Here is a 22,077-nt window from a genome sequence, read left to right as displayed (position 1 = left end):
GTTTCTTAAAAACCAAATTTCCATCATTGTTATGGAAGCCACTAGAAGCCATATTTACTTTGCAAAGCTCATCACATCTTCATAATATTTAGGATTACAAAATAAAAAGATTCCACCCAACCATTCCCAGATTAACTGACTAAAGTTACATTTCCATAAAATATGCTCAATACTGTCAGTATCTTCTCCACAGATGTAGCATTTTGAAGCTAAGTTATAACTTTTTCCTTACAATTTCTCATCAGTTGCACATATTCCTTGAACTATTTTCCATATGTTACTGGCAGTAGTAGGATGTAACACTGGATTACATACATATTTAGTCCAATCCACCTTATTGAATTTTTTTCTAATCAGTTCAGCAGCTGAAGATACAGTGAAATGACCTGACATTGTATCATCCCAAACTCTTCTATCCTCCTGTCCTGATATAACTGGCAATTATTCCACTTGTATATAATTTAACAATCTCTGAGGAATCAGCCATTCACCATTCACAATCAAGTCATCTACCTTCATATTTTCATTATGCTGCATATAATCATCTTCAGCATATAACTCTTTTAGAGGCTTTTCTTTGATCCAAGTATCATTCCATACAGAGATCTATGTCCCATTGCCTGTGATCCATCTTGTATGTTGTTTTACATATTCAATAACTCATTTCAAACCAGGCCATACTGAATATTTTTTGTAACCAGTTATCCATTCTCCCTTCAAATTAGTGAACTTTGCTCTCATAAACCTTTCCCATTCTGCATCAGAATTTTGAATTTTCCACACAAATTTCATTAACAATGACTTGTTAACCACTTCAAGTCTTCTTATTCCAAGTCCTCCTTCCTCCATTGGAGAGCATGTTTTTTCCCATTTCAGAGTTATACATTTTCTCTCATATGGATAACATGTCAATAGAAAATTCCTTATCAATTTCTCACATATCTTCACCACACTTGAAGGCCATTTATAAACTGACATATTATAAATTGGAATGTTGCTTAATCTAGATTTCACAAGAGTTATTTTGTCCTTAAAAGATAGCATTTTACCAATCCAACTTGTCAGTCTGTTTTGTAACATTTCAACCACTCCCTAAACTGTGCTCAATTTCACACTCCCTGGTTTTAAAATAACACCTAGATACTTGTCATGCAGATGAGAAATATTCATTTGAAACTCATTAGGGAGATTATTGTCTGAATTAGGGAGATTATTGTCCTTCGGGACATGGACTACATGATGTACACCTTAATTAGGTCTTTAAATTTTAAGAACAGTTGGCCATTTCATTTACCTACATACAACTTAGAATGATAGTTAGCATCTATTTACCAAGTGAATCATAAATAGACACTCGTGGTCGTATATTTTTGTTATAGCATGAGTTACTTTGGATGCACATCATGTTAGTTTTTGATTGAGTTAGCATTTCTTAGGCCTTATATTGTTAGGCTAGAGTTTTGTTGGGTTTTTTATATTGTAATATAAAAAGTATTCTATCGGGAGTTTGTGTTTCGTACTTACTAAATGAATCTTGTTTTGAGGTATATACAATTTTTTTGAGGCATACAAAATCATTTTCCTATCTAGTGCCTGAAACGTGGGGTACCAAAATACACCACAAAATTTTCTTAGGCAACCTGTATGGACTAAAATCGAATACAATTCTGAGAGTTCAACTTAATGAATCTCAATCAAGGAATTATATGAAGAGCTTATATCTCTTTCTCTCACAATTCAAATGTTTACAGAAGCAAGTCCGTGAACCTAATTGTATGTGAGAGTATTTTGACGATTTTAAAGATCAATATCCAAGAATCAATCAAGTCGTATCTAACAAACAAGGATGGATATATCTAATTTAATTGATTTACGTAAAACCTTTGATATTTTAATTATAAAGATAAACAATATAATGCGGATAAAGAAAAAACACAGACACCAAAAATTTCGTTAACGAGGAAACCGCAAATGCATAAAAACCCCGGGACCTTGTCCAGACTTGAACACCAAACTGTATTAAATTACAGACACTAGCCTACTATCATAATTTCAGACTGAAATGTAGTTGAGACCAAATTAAACCGCCACAACAATTCAGTTACAGTCGCTTTCCTTACGCCTCTTGAATCCCAGCAGGACTCCACACAATTGATTCCCTTAGTTGACATCCTTTACATCCTAAGAGTTGTTTCAACTCAATTGAAAACTTCAATTGAAGACTTTCCGTTCGGATCAACGTTCCAGGTGAGGTAGGAAATCGATTGCAATAGACAAAGTCTAGCAAACCTCAAAATCCGGTCTTATGACTCCCGATGAGAAAATGCAAAAAATATAGCTCCAATTCACACTAAAAACAGACTGCATATTCTTGCTCTAACCTTCATCAGTCTCTTCAATCTCCATCTTCAACAGAGAACAATAACTTCTTGTTCTTAACAGCAGACAATTTTCATAGTACTGACCACCACCGCATACAAATTGTACAAAATCAAACTAGTACATACAAATTGAACCACAACCCTAGTCTTCTTCTTCTATTAATAACTCAATTCTCTTCTCAATTTCATCAAACCCCAAATTCAATTGAAGCCCTAATTTCTTCTGGATTTCTCAATTCCAGTTCTTCGTTGAAATTAACCCTAACTATTAGTATGGTAATCTTCTTCTTCGTATAATCTCGTATTCTACTTTTAAAACGCACCCTTAATAACTCACTTTCACTTCCAACCCACATCAAAAGTCAACCCAAAAACAGAAAGAAAAAGAAAAGTGAAGAAGCAAATCCCCACATCAATTATTTGAGCTTAGATCCATTATTGTTAAGCTTATATTTACGCATGCAAAGAAGAACATACGCAGAGAAGAAAAAAAAAAGAAGACGTAGGTGGTCCTAGGAGGCGCAGAGGCAGAGATCAGAGTGGAGAAAGAAAATAGGAAAGAATGAAAATGATCCTTTAGGTTTTTTTTTTTGAGTTTTATATCCCAAACGGACGGACGGGATTAGATGTATTAATCATACGGTTGAAATTATTAAGAGTGGACGGGTTAACAGGTTTAACCTGCGGGTTTATGGGACGGGATGGGTTAACCCGTTTTCTCACAAGTCGTTATTCGTCCAACCCGTGCCCGGCTTGTTTAGGACCCAGCCGGGACGGGCGCGGGTTTTTCACGGGTCGGGCGGGTCAACCCGCGGGTTTTTGGCTAGTTTTCCAGCTCTAACCTCACCAGTCGAAACTTGTGGAATCACAAACTTTGAGATGAAGATATTTTGTGATTTCAATCTATCTTGTTTGAGTGAGTAGCTCAACAATCAAAACAAGATCAGGATACTCGAACTATCAAGATAAAGATAGTTGGACCTGGATTCACGAGTCCCTAGGTGAAGCCTTTTTAGTCGCTAAACCCTAGAAGGGTTTTAAGGAGAGAAAGACTCTAGTTTAAAACTAGGGCACACAAGAATAATGTTAGGGATTCAATGATCCCTATTGTTAGAGGTTCCCATTTTAGAGACTTTCAAGGTCAATGTTGTTTTAGATTTGAGCTAAGATAGCTTGAAACCAAGCAAATCACTGTTATATGAAAAACTTGACTTAAATTTATATAGTAGAAATATACACTCTGGTTAGGATGGACCGTAACTGAACCGTGCACAATGACCTATTCATGTAGGCTAGCCGAAACTAGCAAATTGAATGATAAGCTTAACCATTTTCATATAACACTTTAAGACTTTTCTCAAATCACATATATGATCAAAATGTCTAGATAGTGTTTTTAGAGAGTTGTTCAAATGTCATTATCTCATGGAAATAATTCGGATGCATATGAAAATAGTTGACAAGGTAAGTACGTGTACCTGGTATGTGTGTTATACTTGTTCATGAATATGTTTATCATGGTACGTATACCAGGTATATATGGATAACCTTAAGACAAAAACAAGTTCACGAACTCACGGATCGTTTATGGTTTGCATACTAGGTATGCATATCGTTTTTCGGTTTTGAAACCAACAAATCTTTTCTGGTTTGCATATTTGGTATGCGTACTTTTCCTAGTTCACGATCAATAGACTTTATATGGTATGGATACCGGGTACATGTATTGAGGCTCTGGACTTATAACACTTCTCCCAGTATGTGAACTGGTATGTATACTGTCATGTATCCAAATTAACGGTAGTTTTATATCTCTCTAATAATCAATTCAAAATATTCTCGAATAAGATCAATGACACATATCACTTTTCCGGACTATTTTCAAATGATTAAATCTTGAACCATAATTAGGTTACAAACAATAAATAGTTCTAAACCAAATTCATCATGTATGAACAAATGTTCTTAAGCTTAGTCATATTTCGAGAATAATATTCAAGATAAACTGGACTCAGAATTTCTATTATGCATGTACGGTCTAATTTAGTCATGCGGCAATACCTCAAATATAGGAAGGTGAAAACTTGAGAAATACGTGGTTCAGTCTTCACGTATCTTTTGATGTTGAAGTTCTCCAATGCTCCCGTTGATATTCGCCTTCAAACGGTATAACACATTGATATCCGATTCTAAACTAAAAACTTCTATCCTAATCCGAAACTTGACTAAATGTATACTATAAATCAAGATATATTTTTTGAAAACTAAATTTGACGACAAGCTTGAGATATTAACACTTGTGAGTTCGACCAAGCAATGCTCTAACAAGTGTGGGTTTATAAGGGGTGTCCTTGCAATAAGTTGACTACTAAGTTACCCTTCATTATTTTAAATTACTTAAATACCCTTCACCTAAATCTAAACATAAACCTGAACCAATCAAAATCTAAAATTGCTAACCTAATATAATCATTGCCAAACTATTTTGATTTTATTTTTCCCCGGTGACTAATTATTGATTCATAATCATTGATTAAAACCACAAGTATAAAATGAGTCGCTTGAAGCATTGCACAAGAGCTCCATATCCGCGTGTTAGAACCCAGTTCTTCATTTTTTATGTTTCAGAATGATAGTTTGGTTGATATTGAAATATCACGTTTCATTCGACCCAGTTTATAATGAAGAAGACCTTTAGGTTCGGCTAATTATCTGATGTATTATTTTCAGCCAAACCTTGTTTATTTTGGATAAAATTTATGTTTGGATAGTTCAAAAAGTTAGATTACTAGACGAACCTATAAAAATGTTCCCCCAAGGAAAGGTTCGGCTGATACGATATCTAAACTGCAAGCCGAACATTTAGCTGGTATTGTTCGACTCATATTGGAATTGCATGCAGTGGTATAGCCGGACCTTTAACTTGTCTGTTTTACACTACCAGATTCGGGTGTATCATAGTAAGTCGAACATGACTATGTAAGTCACAACTTATAAAAAACCAAACTACGAAGTACAACTTCGGCCAACAATAATTGCAGTTCAAATAAGCCTAACGCTTCTTCCCAACAAGATTCGCTAGTAATTCTATAGCCGAACCCAGCATTGAACATCTGAAAAAGTTTGTACAGCTTCAATCTTTTTAAGAATTCAACCTAAAAAATGGAGATTAAACATCATCTACAAGTATACTTGTGAATCTGATTTGAATCACTCTAATCGCTAAAATCTCAAAGTCCAAGTTTTCTTTTCACTTCTTCCTCCTCTCAAAAATCTCTATTCTTTCCCATAACTATGAATTCTTTATTGATGTACCACTAATAATTTATTATAGTTGGTGCCCAGCTTGTTGCCAGGCTACCCACCAACTTATTGTAATTGGCTTTCTAATCCATTTTTTAGAGATTCAATGTAGACTTAATATTTCACTAATAATTTAATATTAATCAATCATTAACATTACTAATTAATCATTATCATTAAATCTAATCATAATTATCAACATTAATTGAAAAAGCAAGGGTCTAACAACCACACCCAATATTTCGCTTAGAAATCTGTATGGACTAACTCCAATTTACTTTTAAGAGAATCAACTAGAAAGTCATACTCAAGCTTAATAAAAATTATACCAAAGAGTTATATCTCAATTTCTCGATTCAATCCTTACTCAAACAAATAGAAATCTGTGATTGAATACAAGAGAAATCACTTGAACGGTACCAAAGACCAATGTTCAAGGATCAATCAATTTCAATCAAAAACCAAAGGTTGAATTTTCCAATTGATCGATTCAACGCACAACCTGTGAGATTTCAATTATATAACAAAATATAATGCGGAAAAGATATAACACAGACACCAGAAGTTTTGTTAACCAGGAAACCGCAAATGCAGAAAAACCCCGGGACCTAGTCCAGATTGAACACACACTGTATTAAGCTGCTACAAACACTATCCTACTACAAACTAACTTCGGTCTGGATTGTAGTTGAACCCCAATGAATCTCACACTGATCCAAGGTACAGTTGCGCTCCTTACTTATCTCACCCACAACTAAGAGTTGCTACGACCCAAAGTCGAAAACTTTAATAAACAAATATGTATCACACTGAAAAGTCTACAGGATTAGATAAATTTGTCTCCCACAGAAATGCCTACGAGTTTTGTTCCGTCTTTTGATAAATCAAGGTTAACATGAACCAATTGATATACCAGACTTATATTCCCGAAGAACAGCCTAGAAATATCAATCACCTCACAATAATCTTAATAGACTAGCGAAACAAGATATTGTGGAATCACAAACGATGGGACGAAGATGTTTGTGACTACTTTTCTATCTTGCCTATCGGAGAAATTAATCTCAATCCAATCTTACGACTATACTCAAATACGATAGAAACAACAAGATCAGATCACGCAACTACAAATAAGATAGTTGGGTCTGGCTTCACAATCCCAATGAATTCTTCAAGTCGTTAACCTACAAGGTCTCGGTAAAAACTTAAGGTCAAAGAAGAATCGACTCTAGGTTATACAACTAATATCACACATGAGGTGTGGGTATTAGGTTTCCTAGTTGCTAGAGTTCTCCTTTATATAGTCTTCAAATCAGGGTTTGCAATCTTAGTTACCTTGGTAACAAAGCATTCAATATTCACTGTCAGATGAAAACCTGATTAGATTCAAGTTAATATCTTTCAACCGTTAGATCGAACTTATCTTCTTATACACACATGAAATGTAACTTCATTCAGGTTTGAGTAATCGTACCTAAACGTGTGCAAGTCGTTGGTTCAACAATAGTTAACCAATGGTTAGCCATATGAGAACTTTCATATCAACCTTATTCTTCTTTACCACAACTAGTTCAAATGAATCAAATGAACTAGTTAGAGAGTTTTTAAATTGCTTAGATATCATAAAAGTATACAAGACACAATTGAAACAAAAACTGTTTTGATTCATTCGAATCGATTCATGAAAATTATAGCCACGGTTTGCAAAGATTGCATTCCTTAATTTATAAATGTTTTAGTTCACGAATTAAACTGTTTTTAGAAAATAACCCACTTAAGTACGCAACCGGTACGCATACTTAAGTACCCGTACTGAGCTTGTTTTCAGTTCACAACCTCTAGCATAAATTCACGGGATGTGAACTTCCGATATTACGCGTACAGGTACGCGGACTTCAGTTCCGGTTATCCTGAGCAGCAAAGTACGCGTACTTTGGTTCAAGGATTTTGGACATACACAAGTATGAGTTATTACACAATGTTTATATCCAACCATGGTTATATATTCTAAACTCGCATTTCAATCATTGAAACATTCTTAGAGGACGTTATATAGTTGTTGTTCACAAATTATTTTTTGTCAAAGCGATTTTCAAGTAATTGAAACAAACATTATGATTTTCGTCACTAGTAAAGATGAACTTGGCCAAAGCGAAAGCTTACCAACACATATTTCGAGAAATAGATAAGCGAGAGAAACTCGGCTCGAAATAGTACATGTGTATAATCATAATCTATATAGCAATATGACTTTTGTCTCAAGAAAGGAGATAGAGTAGACTTTTGAGTGATAGATAAGTTCAAGTCTCCACATGCCTTTTTATCGATGAAGTTCCACCAGTTCCTTGAGTATTTATTCGTCTTTGCATGATGAAAGTTGTGGAATCTAGAGCTCAACTACACTTTCTATCCTAGTCCGAGTCTTAGCTATTAGTAGACTAGAAATCAAGACTTATAGTTTTGGCAACTAAACTTGACAAACAAGCTTGAGATAGCAACGCTTGCGAGTTCGACCGAGCAGTTCGCTAACAATATCCCCCTTTGTCAATTTTAATGACAGAACTATCAATATATATATGGAATACAAAATAAATAAAATTTACATCTTCTCTTCCACATGCGTGATCTCCTTGGTTCTTCAACATTACTCGAAATCTTCGTCACTTCCAAGTACTCCAATGATCCAAAGACATTCAATGCAGCATCATCGTTGTTGAAGATCCGTAGCCATAATAATGAGAAAACAAAAGATCTCAATCATTGTTATACAGTGTCATAGTATTATTACATAGCATCAAAGTTCAATTGTATCACAACTTCGACAACAATACTATGGTGATATGTATCACCCCCCTTAGTCAATACTTCATCTCACATGAAAATCACTCCCCCTTACATATTGATCCGAAAACCATATGTATTTGTAGTGTGAACTACACATGAATTCCCCCCCTTTTTGTCAATAAAATTGGCAAAGGTATGAAAACTAGTGGGATCCTAATGAAAATTCCATAGAGACACTTCATGACCAAAAGAAAGTACATATCAACTTGTTTAGATGCAATCATATAGCCGAAGCTAAATGCATTCATCTAGGATTTTATAAAGATACAAGATAACCCCTATAATATTCCACAGCCGCACTCTCCACAAAGATTTGGCAATTAAGCACAAGTTCAATTAAGAACTCTCCCTCATAAAATGTCATTCCCGAAGCAACAACAAAGGTGACCTTACTTTCACAAGAAAAGAAGGATTTCTTTGGACATTAACAAATCACATGAAACATGAATTTGTATCCAAAAACTCAATTAAATTAACCACAAGAGAACCCATGATTAATTCAATTGGAATTGCTCACATAAGAGAACTTACAGAGCCGCAAAGTATATACATAAAAATATGGATCAGGGAAGACCAATACTGCGGAATAAACAAAGATTCATTCTATTTCTCATCACCATTTGCACAATGACATATAATATACTTAATTTTTGTAAACAAAAGTTCATCCTATCTTCCATCAATATTTGCATAATGACATAATAAGCTTATCTTTTGTTTGTCAAAAGTTCATTCAATCTTTTATCAATACTTGCATATCGACATATGAAAGATTTAACTTTTGACCACGTATATCTGTACTTCTTATGGATCTAACACATGTAGCAATTTAATTGAAAGATAAAAATCATTCAAGGCTAAACATAAAAGTTATTGCAACCATTAAAGCAACCGTTTTTAAAAGTAGATCAACATAAGAAGTTTAACAGATAAAGCAAGTAACAGAGTCACTGGAGATCAATCTCTCCTCCCATAATAATCTCTAGCAATTTCATAAAAACTTCTCAATTAGATTTGGATTTTCTGCTTCAGCATACTCCAATTGTGTAGTCATCTCAATACGGACAGTTCATAATGGCTTGTGAATAATACCCCAAGAGTGTTTTTTGAAAAAATCAGATAAACCTTGTACCTCAATTTATGACTCATTATAATATCTTTCAAAAATTGGTTGTTTATTCTTATACTTCAAATAGAGTGCACGAGCAGCAGGGTTAACAAATCTAGCACAGATACTGGGATCGAAAAAGGAATTATCCCCTGCTTGACCACTTGAACACCCAGCATGACTAGTTCTCTTATGTGACATATTTGACAAAGAACTCTCAAAGAAGTGTTGAGAAACTTACTTGGTTTGTGGACTGTTGGTTTTTCCTTTCTTATTCACGAACTGATGTTAATGGAGAAACATCTGTTCAGTAAAGAAATGAGCAACGAATGCAAATCCGTAGAATAATTTTTTGAAGTGAAGACAATGAATCCAAGAACACTCAAAAGTGTTGAGAATTGAGGCTAAGGGAGTCAATAGTTCACGGACGTTTTGGGTTTCTTTATTTTCGTTCTCAAACTGTTGAAGAAGAAGAGGGGAGGAGAACGAAGTTGGTTTTCCTCTTTTAGTGTGTCGAGCGGTGGACTTGAGCTGGTTCGGGTGCGTTTTGGAATAGGATTTAGAAATGTAGGGGAACCAAGTTCAAGTAGTGTGAACCACACGTATGCAAGAGAGACTTGTTTGGATAACCAAAACAAGACATTTGGAGTAGAGACTCAACAAATAACTCTCTTGAGAATGGACGTATGGTGATCAAGACACGGTGTGGACTAGTCTTGAATGCCATGACACCAGGAAAGGGTTTCTTTCCAACAACTCTTACAAGCTTCAGAAACGAGAGAAACCCAAGACACTGTTTTTATAAGTTTATCAAAGAACTTCAAGAGAAGCCAAAATAAATTGGGTTTATGATTTCCTGTTGTCCAACTTATAAAGAGAATTTTCCGCAGATAGTTTTTAGTACTGCGAAGGAAAACTCCTTTAAAAACAGACGTCCTAGCTTCTTTATAAGAGAAGACGATACTACTATCTTGATCGGAAGTATAAGGAATTGGACAATGAATTGATTCATGCTTTTAGGTGATATACTCAGATGACTGAGATTTAAACTCCTCTTGTAATCGGTTTAGTTTGTTACAACTTATTGGATTGCGCAAAGTAGGAGCATCGCTCTTATTGATTAGACAATCAATATTAACCTCAACATAAATATTATTCATCATAATTTGATTTAGCCTATCAAGAGATTCTTGTTCCTTCTGGAGAAATAAATCAACACAGAAGCAAGGCTTTCAAGTTTCTTTTCAATCCTAAAAAACTCAAAGGATTTTAAACCTGGTGGAGGTTTAGATAGAATTTCTTCTACAGATTTAATTAAATCAGTCACGGAAGAAGGTTCTGAAATCCCTGGATCTGGTGGTGCATTTATTGAGATATCATTTATGTCCATAGAGTCAGATCGCTACAAACACAGACTTATGAGGTCTTTAAATGTGTTTGCCTGCTCTGATACCAATTGAAAAAGCGGGGGTCTAACAACCACACCCAATATTTCGCTTAGAAATCCGTATGGACTAAATCCAATATACTTTTAAGAGAATCAACTAGACAGTCAGACTCAATCTTAATAAAAAGTATATCAAAGATTTATATCTCAATTTCTCGATTCAATCCTTACTCAAACAAATAGAAATCTGTGATTGAATACAGGAAAAATCACTTGAACGGTACCAAAGACCAATGTTCAAGGATCAATCAATTTCAATCAAAAACCAAAGGTTGGATTTTCCAATTGATCGATTCAACGCACAACCTGTGATATTTCAATTATATAAAAAAAAATATAATGCGGAAAAGAAATAACACAGACACCAGAAGTTTTGTTAACGAGGAAACCGCAAATGCATAAAAACCCCGGGAACTAGTCCAGATTGAATATACATTGTATTAAGCCGCTACAGACACTATCCTACTACAAAATAACTTCGGTCTGGACTGTAGTTGAACCCCAATCAATCTTACACTGATCCAAGGTACAATTGCGCTCCTTACGTCTCTGATCCCATCATAATGCTACACACTTGATTCCATTAGCTTATCTCACCCACAACTAAGAGTTGATACGACCCAAAGTTGAAAACTTTAATAAACAAATCTGTATCATACAGAAAAGTCTACAGGAATAGATAACTCTGTCTCCCACGGAAATACCTACGAGTTTTGTTCCGTCTTTTGATAAATCAAGGTTAACATGAACTAATTGATATACCGGACTTATATTCCCGAAGAACATCTTAGAAATATCAATCACCTCGATGAGACGAAGATGTTTGTGACTACTTTTCGATCTTGCCGATCGGAGAAATTAATCTCAAGCCAATCTTACGATTGTACTAAAATATTATAGAAACAACAAGATCAGATCATGCAACTATAGAGAAGATAGTTGGGTTTGGCTTCATAATCCCAATGAAGTCTTCAAGTCGTTAACCTACAGGGTCTCGGTAGAAACCTAAGGTTAAAGAAGAATCGACTCTAGCTTATAAAACTAGTATCGCACAGGAGGTGTTGGGCATGGTTTTTAAAATCGTGCGATTCACGATTTGAATCGCATGATTCGAGTCATTTTATATGTAACCGAGTCAAATCGCACCTTTGAATCGTTTCTGCTCTAAATCGTGTAGTCAAACTGCTTTGACTGTGATTCTTGACTTTGATTCTGAAGTCATGGCTTTTCAAAAATGAAAATCTCTTGGAGAGTTTCGAACTGATGACCTCACGTGCATACGAGTGCCTCCTGACCAATGTTCCACGCTTTTATTTGTTGACATCTAACGAAATTTATTACTATATAATATCAGATACCAAAACTTGGTAAGAAATTAGTTAATGTTTAACGAAACTTATAAGTATATGCACATCAGAAACCAAAACTTGGCAAGAAAATATTATTTTTCTAAATATTCCATATAGTTCACGAAAATACATCCAATTATGAATCGACAGTGAATCTTCGATTTACGCTTTAACATACGATTCGATTCTCAAAATTAAAAATCGATTCGATCTGCGATTTACGATTTCACAACCTTGGTGTTGGGATTAGGTTTCCCAGTTGCTAGAGTTATCCTTTATATAGTCTTCAAATCATGGTTTGCAATCTAAGTTACCTTGGTAACAAAGCATTCAATATTCACCGTCACATGAAAACCTGATTAGATTCAAGCTAATATATTTCAACTGTTAGATCGAACTTAGCTTGTTATACACACATAAAATGTAACTTCATTTAGGTTTGAGTAACCGTACCTAAAACAGGTTGTTGGTTCAACAGTAGTTAACCAATGGTTAGCCGTATGAGCACTTTCATATCAACATTATTCTTCTTTACCAGAACTAGTTCAAATGACTCAAATGAACTAGTTAGAGAGTTGCTCAACTGCTTAGATCTCATAGAAGTATACCAGACACAATTGAAACACAAACAGTTTTGATTCATTCGAATCGATTCATGAAAATTATAGCCACGGTTTGCAAAGATTGCATTCCTTAATTTATAAATGTTTTAGTTCATGAATTAAACTGTTTTTAGAAAATAACCCACTTAAGTAGTTAACCAATGGTTAGCCATATGAGAACTTTCATATCAACCTTATTCTTCTTTAGCACAACTAGTTCAAATGAATCAAATGAACTAGTTAGAGAGTTGTTCAATTGCTTAGATATCATAAAAGTATACAAGACACAATTGAAACAAAAACTGTTTTGATTCATTCGAATCGATTCATGAAAATTATAGCCACGGTTTGCAAAGATTGCATTCCTTAATTTATAAATGTTTTAGTTCATGAATTAAACTGTTTTTAGAAAATAACCCACTTAAGTACGCATACTTAAGTACATGTACTGAGCTTTTTTTCAGTTCAAAAACTCCAGCAGAAATTCACAGGATGTGAACTTCCGATAGTACGCGTACAGGTACACGGACTTTAGTTCCGGTTATCCTGAGCAACAAAGTACGCATACTTTGTTTATATCACACAAGTATGAGTTATCACACAATGTTTATATCCAACCATGGTTATATATTCTAAACTTTCATTTCAATCATTGAAACATTCTTAGAGGACGTTATATAGTTGTTGTTCACAAACTATTTTTCGTCAAAGCGATTTTCAAGTAATTGAAACAAACATTATGACTTTCGTCACTAGTAAAGATGAACTTAGCCAAAGTGAAAGCTTACCAACACATATTTCGAGAAATAGATAAGTGAGATAAACTCGGATCGAAATAGTACATGTGTATAATCATAGTCTATATAGCAATACGACTTTTGTCTCAAGAAAGGGGATAGAGTAGACTTTTGAGTGATAGATAAGTTCAAGTCTCCACATACCTTTTTATCGATGAAGTTCCACCAGTTCCTTGAGTAGTTCTTCGTCTTTGCATGATGAACGTCGTGGAGTCTAGAGCTCAACTACACTTTCTATCCTAGTCCGAGACTTAGCTATTAGTAGACTAGAAATCATGACTTATAGTTTTGGCAAATAAACTTGACAAAGAATCTTGAGATAGAAACGCTTGCGAGTTCGACCGAGCAATGCTCTAACACTAATCATATAAGGGTAGTCAACATATCTAAAAAATTACAAATCACATCTTGCCGTTATTTTATTTTCAAATGTTCCAAGAGGATATGACAAAAGGGTATATTAATTATATGTCCCTAGTTTTAATACCCTACAAATATGTCCTTATACAACAATAAATATATCCCTACTTTTTAATAACCTTATCCATTTAAAATTAGATTACCTTAATACCCTCACCCATATAATATTTTTCTTTATTTCAAAATGGAACAAATTTCTTCCTCTACCACTTCACCACCATCATTAGCATCACCATCACCAACATTCAACTACCATTCCATCACCACGTTCAATGACCACTACCTACCAATCGACACCACCACCAATATCCACCACCACTCCGTCACCACCACCATTACACCACCACCAGTCCGCCACCGCCACAAGTCCGTCGCCGCTACCATCACTAGTCCGTCGACGCCACCACCACCGCAGCCGTCGTCTCCATCGCCGCCAACAGTGATTCAGATTTTTGTGTATCAACAACAGTAGTTAATCCAAATAAAAATAGAATCAAAAGTAGAAGTTGATCCAATTTAGGGGATCAACAACAGTAGTTGATCCAAAAAAAAGGATCAACAGTAGAAGTGTATCCAATTTAGGGGATCAACAACAATAGTTGATCCCATAAATTGGATCAACAATGAAAGTTGATCCATGTAAATGGAGTGAATTTGGCGTGAGTCGAACACGCATCATCCGACATGGAGTCAGTCATGCTACCGTTGCATCACAAATTCAACATTTTAAGAATTTTGCATGATTTAAACTACAAGAATGATTATATTAATCAAGGAAATGTTGTCACAATAGGAGTTGATCGGATCAACAACAATAGTTGATCCATAAAAAATGGGATCAACAACAGGAGTTGATCCCATAAAAACTGATGTCCAAAGATTTTTTTGGTTACTTGGGATCAACAACAGTAGTTTATCCATAAAAAATTGGATCAACAACAGGAGTTGATCCCATAAAAAGTACGCCACCACCCTCACTAGTACAATAAAAGTCACCACCATCACCTACAGTGCAACAAACATCCAGCACCACTGCTGTAATAACACCTTCCACCACCACCACCACCACCACCACAACAACAACAATTCCAAAATGTTTTTATCACCACCACCACCACACTAGTACAACAAACTCCATTTGCTTGTTTCAGAAATGAATCACAATCAAGAGCACAATTTAAAATTGAAATAAAAAAAGAAACAGGTTGAATCAACACCAAAAAATCAAACCCAAGATCAAATTTAGGATACTACTGAATAGTAGTAAGAGATCAAACTTATCTTTTAATTTATTTTTGATGATTGAAACTTCAGATCTACTTACGGATGAAGATTTTCATCGTCTCTTCCCAACGGATACACACTGTTATCATCGATTTCAGGTTCTTCAAGCTGAAATCAACTGAAATCGGAGTAAACCTGATGTTTCTAATAAAGATTAGGATTTGAAAATAAGTTTTTCTTTGTAATTTTAAATCTGAAATTGATTTGGAAATAAGGTTCTTTCTGTAATGTTGTTGATAGTGGAGATGGTTGTGGTGGTGCTGGTAGGGATAGCGATGGTGGTGGTGGTGGTCGCAGAGATGGAAATCGTGGCGGTGGTAAGGTGACGGTAATGGAGAGGGATGGTGTTGGTGGCGGAGAAAGGAAAAGAGAAAGATCGTTTCCAGATCTAAAAAATAAAAGTGCACTAAAGTCTGAGAGGGGTATTAAAGGAAAATATAATTAATTAAATTTTCTTGTTTTTGAATTAGGGATATTAATATAGTGGACAAGGATATTTGTGAAGGCCCATCAGAAGAAAAGATAGTTATACAATTTCCACCTGACAAAAACTCCAAAACCAACACTAAATACTAAATAGACCAAAAATCTCTCCACATGCTTTCATTTTTACTTTTTTTTGGTCACTTCACTGGTGAGAGGTAAACATACTGCACTGAACATAAAAGAAATTACATTCAATCAAGGAATCGACAAGGTGACACAAAATTTTAACAAAGAGTTATTTTTATAGGCTAAAGCTGGCCCAAGCCCCTACCCAGATCCAGCCAGTTGGACTAACCTCACTGCTAGACCCAATCCCGACGAACTCCTCTATACAACTAAATTAAATACAAATCTGAAATCTCTATGATGGGATTCGAACTCCTGACTTTCTCCTTATTGGAGTTGATGGGGTAGCTATGCTCTTGGACCCGTATCCGAATCTGGTGATATTTTCTACTTCTTTGGTTGAACCTGCTGTTTTGAGTTTGAAGAGCTGAAATTATTTAGAAGCCGAGCTATTTATGCTGAATCCATGCAACTTTATTTTGGCATTCTACCACTGACTGATGCCAACTCTTTCATTAATAAAAGAAAATCTTTATTTTGGGTCATCAAAACCACCATCTCTTTGCAGTAGTTTTTTTCTGTTGGGTAAAAAAGTATAGTAATTTTTATATTCACCAAGAAAAGGGATGATTACATGCCATTTATGTTTTTTAGCACCCACCAAAACTGTACATACTTATATTACACTCTTGACTACTTGACTGTTCCAAAACAACTTTGCAGTTATTTACAAGTAACAGTAGCAGCATATACAAGAACTTAAATTGTAAAAAAGGAATACATTGCCACACAGCAGAAAGTGTAAGTTCTAATTCCTAACACCGTCGTGTAAGTCCTACAAACGTTCATTCTCCCGAATTACTGAATCAGGAACTACAGCTTATGCTAGTACTTCTCCATTCTTCTGGCATGCTCAGAAAACGCTGCATCAGCACAAGAATCCCAACTCTCGGCCATCCCCTTAATAGTTAGATCAGGAATCCAGCGGAGGGATTGATTGAACTTATTCTTTGCATCTGTTAATAGATATTCGTATTCATAACTGTGACTGTCAAAACAAAATGTAGGAAACCTTGTCAGAGGAATTCTCTTCATAGTCAAATATAAATCATAATTGGAGTCCGACCAAATCCATTTGATTTTGATTCATTTCATACATATACATGGACTAGTATTATCTGTGGTCTAATATGAAAAGATGATGACAGTCGGTAAAACTACTAGTTGTTGATAGTAATGATCTGTTCTTTGCTGACTTTGGTATAGTGATATATTCATTTTTGAAAAGGACACAAATATTCGTGATGCTAAAAATATAAAAAAACAACAGTTGGTGAGTTGATTCTCTTACCTCCGCGTGTCGTGCAAACAATCTAATAGTACAGGGGTACACAGGGGATAATTTGCGGGGATTAAGAACCACATAGGTAGAGCAGGAAACTGGTACAAGAACATCATATAACATCTAAGCATATCAAGTTTATTAGAATTAGGTTAACTAAAGTGAAGTGAGAAAGGTGGCATTGCTCACCTTTTCAGTACTTGAACTGCGAGATACTGGGCTGAATGTACAGTTGACAATCATGCCTTCAACATATTCACCGGCACCTGACGCCAGAGTGATACTCTTGTCACTAATACTCAGTTTTGTATTGATCAGCACATGGTTTATCTCTCCGACTTCTTCCAGAAGGACATGATTCACCTGCAATCGAGTACCCACGGACCTTTGTAACTATCTTGCCATGAATGGTGCAGATAACACAATTTTCGAGTAACATACCTCAACTCTGGATGAGCTTTCAACTGAAATTTTCGAGTAACATAGCTTCAGTTTCTTTTCGTTTACATTTTTTATTACTTTGAAATATCTACGTTCGACATGACCCCTTGTGGTAGACGCTAAGTTTTCATGAAAAAAAGATCTAGCTCCTCCTTTGCTAGGGTGTGATCCTGCAAACACATCAGTCATACTGACTACTGAACGAATGTCATCGACCGCCGCACTTAATGCTTTAGGTGACAATCTCTCTACCTGAAGAAATACCACATTACTACAATTTACTGCCCGCAAGAAAGTAAAAATATTTAACTCAGAAAGACATAACTAAAATGAAAGGTCAACTAACCGCTTTAACTAATCGTTCTATAGGTGTCATTGTTGAAACTGACTTCTCAGAATCGTTCTGGTTGCTGTCATGCTGTTTCATTCTAGGAATTTGCAACTGCGACAACAGGTCACCAGGCAATTGAACAGCCGCCATGACATTCGGCAAATTCAGATATCCAACAAGTTTTTTCTCCCAACGAATTACATCATTCATAGACCCACGAGGACCTAGTGACATTTGCAAAGAATATCGTGCGAATTCCAAATCTGTTTTATACTTTTGGATATACCCAATCTCATCAGGCTTCAGCTGTAAAATAGAACCAATCGTCATGCAACGAAACACGACAACCGATGAAAAGAAAAAGAAGGAACAGAACCAAACATCATTATAACGTACGTGAGAGGGAAGATTTTCTGAAGAAATAGGTAGCTGCTGAATTCTGCAACCTCACCGACCAAGCATTTCGTCCAACAGAGGAATGTACACTTGTTTTATGATTTTAAACTGAAATTGAGAGTTTTATGGTAAAAAAAAACAAACAGAATCTAATTAGCTGAAACAAGAAAAACAATGTAGTGGTTCATTCTGGTTTCCAGAAGTCCTAAATCATACAAGGAATAGTGCAAGAACGAAATATGAAATTGAGTGGAATACCTTATTTGTTATCTCAGTCTGCTCACCTATGCTTGTACCTCTTGAACTCATGGTATCTACTGATGCTTCCCAAGCAAAGAAGAAACAAAAGAAAAGCATACACACGGTAAATGATATGACAAAAAAAACATACAAAGAGTAGTTAAAGTGGTTTTATGGGAATGGTACTGTCCTTACTGCAAACCTATGTTTATTATTAAAAGATCCACCAACTCTAACTTGGGAGTTCAACACTTGTAAATTTTTAAAAGTGTTCTTGAAAGTCAAGTACAGCAGGATAGTGCAGCAGAGATGAAATAATTAGACAATTAAAGGATTGAGAAACATACTGTCAAGTACACAATAAGAAAATCTAACAAACAAACAAACCGGTGGGTTCCCATATCTGACTTTCTACATATCTGATTAGAAATTCCACTAACTAAGCAGTATAAACATTTGTTTGAAACATATCAAAGAGGGACAGAAAAGAAATGGCAATATTTCCATCCTTTGGTAGTGAAGACAGCACAACATTCTGCTGATATTCGGGTTTACCTGGTAAATCAGTTGAAGCCAAAGGTGTACAAGAAGAAAGTGTAGAGGAAGGTAAATTTGTAGATTGCAAAGGTGTTCCGGCTTTCAGTTGAGGAATTTGCAACAACGACCGCTGGTCACCAGGTGACTGAAAAGCTGCCATGAGATTCGGCATATTCATCTCTGCAACAAGTTGTTTCTCCCAACGAATCACCTCATCCATAGAGTACTGACAGTGAAATTGTGATATTTGCAACGAAGATCGTTCTTTTTCCAAGAGTTTTACATAGTTATGGAGACACTCAATTTGTTCAGGCTTCGGCTGTAAAATAGATTAAACTCGTCATGTAATGGAAAAGGATACTCGATAAAATGAAAATGAAGAGAAGAATATAACCGAACAAGATCAAAAGGTACGTACATGAGATGTAAAATTTTCTGAAGAAACAGGTAGCTGCTGAATTTTAGAACGCAACCAACCAAGCATAATGTCCAACCGAGGAATGTACATTTCTATCATGAAGTCAATCTGCAGTCGAGAGTTTTGTTGTCACAAATCAGAAAACAAGAAAAAAAAGATGTAGTGGTTCATTATGGTTTCCAAAAGTCGTTAATGATACAAGGAGTATTGCAAGAATGACTATGAAATTGAGTAGAATACCCTTTTTAATATCTCACTCTGCTCACCCATGCTTGTATCTCTCAAACTCATTGTTTCTACTGATTCTACCCAGGCAAACAAGAAACAAAAGAAAAGCATAAAAACAGTAAGTTGGATTGAAGGAGTAACCCTTTCAAAGATTAATCAGAAACAAAGATATACAACATTAAAAAAATTTATCAAGACTCGATTATAAGACTCTTATTGAAACAAATTCCACCAGTTCTAAATAGTTAAAGATCAAGAAACATGTTCTCAATAAAGGAAATCCAACAAAGAACCACAATTATTATTATGATACAACGATTTGACATTCTACTACATTTCTGGTATTAAATTCTACAACAAAAAATAAGAATCAAATACTCACAATTCGTTATTTGATCTTTGACTGACATATAAATTTCTCCAAACCCTTTCAAAGATTAATCACAAACAAAGATATTTAAAGAAGGCATTAAGAAGAAATTATCAAGACTCATTAAAAGACAATTATCAAAAGACTCTTATTAAAAAGAAACTCCACCAATTCGTTAAAGATCAAGAAAATCTAACAAAGAACCACAATTATCATTATCATACACATTCTACAACATTTCTGGTTAAAAATTCTATAAGAAAAAAGAAGAATCAAATACTCACATTTTTTTATTTGATCTCTGATTGATTTTTGTTGCATTAACCAAAAGTAAACGTATAAATTTCTCCAAACCCTAGTTTTCTTTATACCCAAAAAATAAGAAATTAGGATCTTGAGAGAATTCTTCCTCCGGTCAAACAAGTTTCGGAATTTGGAATCGGTTTTATAGATGGTAGATGTAAAATCGTTCATCGGATTTAAGGTATTCATAGTTGTTGCTGAAGAGGGAATGAGAATCGGCGGTAGCGGAGAGGAAGAAGAATAAGAGTAGAGAGTATAGTGAAGTGTGGGCTTCTTTTCCCGCTCTTCTTTGTTATCACCGAATCCGATATTTCCACCCAAAAGTTCAGCAGTCGCTTCCCCGAAACGGATTGAAATTAAACGAAAGCACTCCCCCTCCCTTGTGGTCCTCTTTCGCCCGAAACATCTTATTTAGCACTGGCTAATCAAGATTACAATTTTCTTGGATTTTTTTTAATTTATTTCTGATGATCAATCAAATGGCTTATTTATGCTATCTTCACTTCTTATTATATGTTTGTATAACAATTTCATATAGCTTTCACGGCGGGTTCTATCGATTACTGCAATCGTTTCAAATACATCTTCGAGGACGAATTACATTGGCTTGACGTTGATTTACATTACTGTGAAAACCCATTAATACCAGATGTGATCGTGTTTTCGATACACAACGCATATTACTCCTCTGTTGCATCAAATCTCAAAGAAAAAAACAAAATTTATTCTCAATGAAGAACAACAATTTAAATGGTGGAATCAGAAACTTCACACCATCCCACAAATAGCATCGATTTACTCAATATACTACATGAATTTAATACTTTTGTTGTATTCTAGAATACATAGATTTTGTATTTGTCCATGTATTCCAATTAAAATGTGCTTGATTCTTGTAAGAATCCTTATAAATATACGAAATTGGAAACATTTGCTCTTGCTTTTTTTTATAAAGAAATAAGATACGATAGTGGACAAAGCTTAAAGTTATGGCCAATGCTCACACATTCCTTAGGTAAAAAGGAAGGCAGTGCATTTTGATATTTCCCTTTATCCAGGAGGAGCATAGCCAAGAGTCGACTAAACTTGGCTCTAGTTCCTAAAATTTTCAAACTACATGAAAAATCTCCGTTTTTTCTTGTTTTTGTGTTTAGCTTATTAAATATGTATCATTTAGTCCAATGAAACCTCTATTAAAGAAATTTGTAGTCCATGCAATATTGTTATTTGTATGCGCCGTTGATTTCTAAATATTGTATAAAAATATTTAGGCATTTATATTGTTTCACTTACTTTGAAAAGTGGGACCCACAAGAAAATAAAGCATTGAAAAATAAAAGAACATGAAAAGGGAAAATTTTGAGGCAGACCACTCAATCTACGA

The 22,077-nt window shown here is 35.0% G+C and overlaps 2 protein-coding genes across 3 annotated transcripts; both read right to left on the bottom strand.

Moving 5' to 3' along the window:
• Nucleotides 1–16,835: 16,835 nt before the first annotated feature.
• Nucleotides 16,836–19,239, bottom strand: LOC113353431 (mediator of RNA polymerase II transcription subunit 15a-like). Its single transcript, XM_026597032.1, has 7 exons — nt 18,856–19,239; nt 18,598–18,705; nt 18,217–18,507; nt 17,871–18,122; nt 17,619–17,792; nt 17,439–17,527; nt 16,836–17,135 (listed from the first exon to the last, which is right to left on the bottom strand). The coding sequence occupies exons 3-7, from the start codon at nt 18,433–18,435 to the stop codon at nt 16,973–16,975; spliced, it is 897 nt and encodes a 298-aa protein (XP_026452817.1). The 5' UTR covers nt 18,436–18,507; nt 18,598–18,705; nt 18,856–19,239; the 3' UTR covers nt 16,836–16,972.
• A 9-nt stretch (nt 19,240–19,248) lies between these two features.
• On the bottom strand, nt 19,249–20,928 carry LOC113353432. Of its 2 annotated transcripts, none has more exons than XM_026597033.1 (3): nt 20,675–20,928; nt 19,793–19,900; nt 19,249–19,693 (listed from the first exon to the last, which is right to left on the bottom strand). In XM_026597033.1, exons 2-3 carry the CDS (start codon nt 19,889–19,891, stop codon nt 19,277–19,279), a joined length of 516 nt encoding a protein of 171 aa, XP_026452818.1. In that variant the 5' UTR covers nt 19,892–19,900; nt 20,675–20,928; the 3' UTR covers nt 19,249–19,276. The 2 variants fall into 2 exon arrangements, with proteins under 2 accessions (XP_026452818.1, XP_026452819.1); XM_026597034.1 differs by lacking the exon at nt 20,675–20,928 and adding an exon at nt 20,033–20,037.
• Nucleotides 20,929–22,077: the final 1,149 nt, after the last annotated feature.

This window comes from Papaver somniferum, chromosome 2 (assembly GCF_003573695.1).
Source record: "Papaver somniferum cultivar HN1 chromosome 2, ASM357369v1, whole genome shotgun sequence".
In the NCBI taxonomy this organism is placed as follows: Eukaryota; Viridiplantae; Streptophyta; class Magnoliopsida; order Ranunculales; family Papaveraceae; genus Papaver; species Papaver somniferum.
Note: the sequence above shows the minus strand (reverse complement) of the source record. Positions and strands in the feature narration are given on the sequence as shown.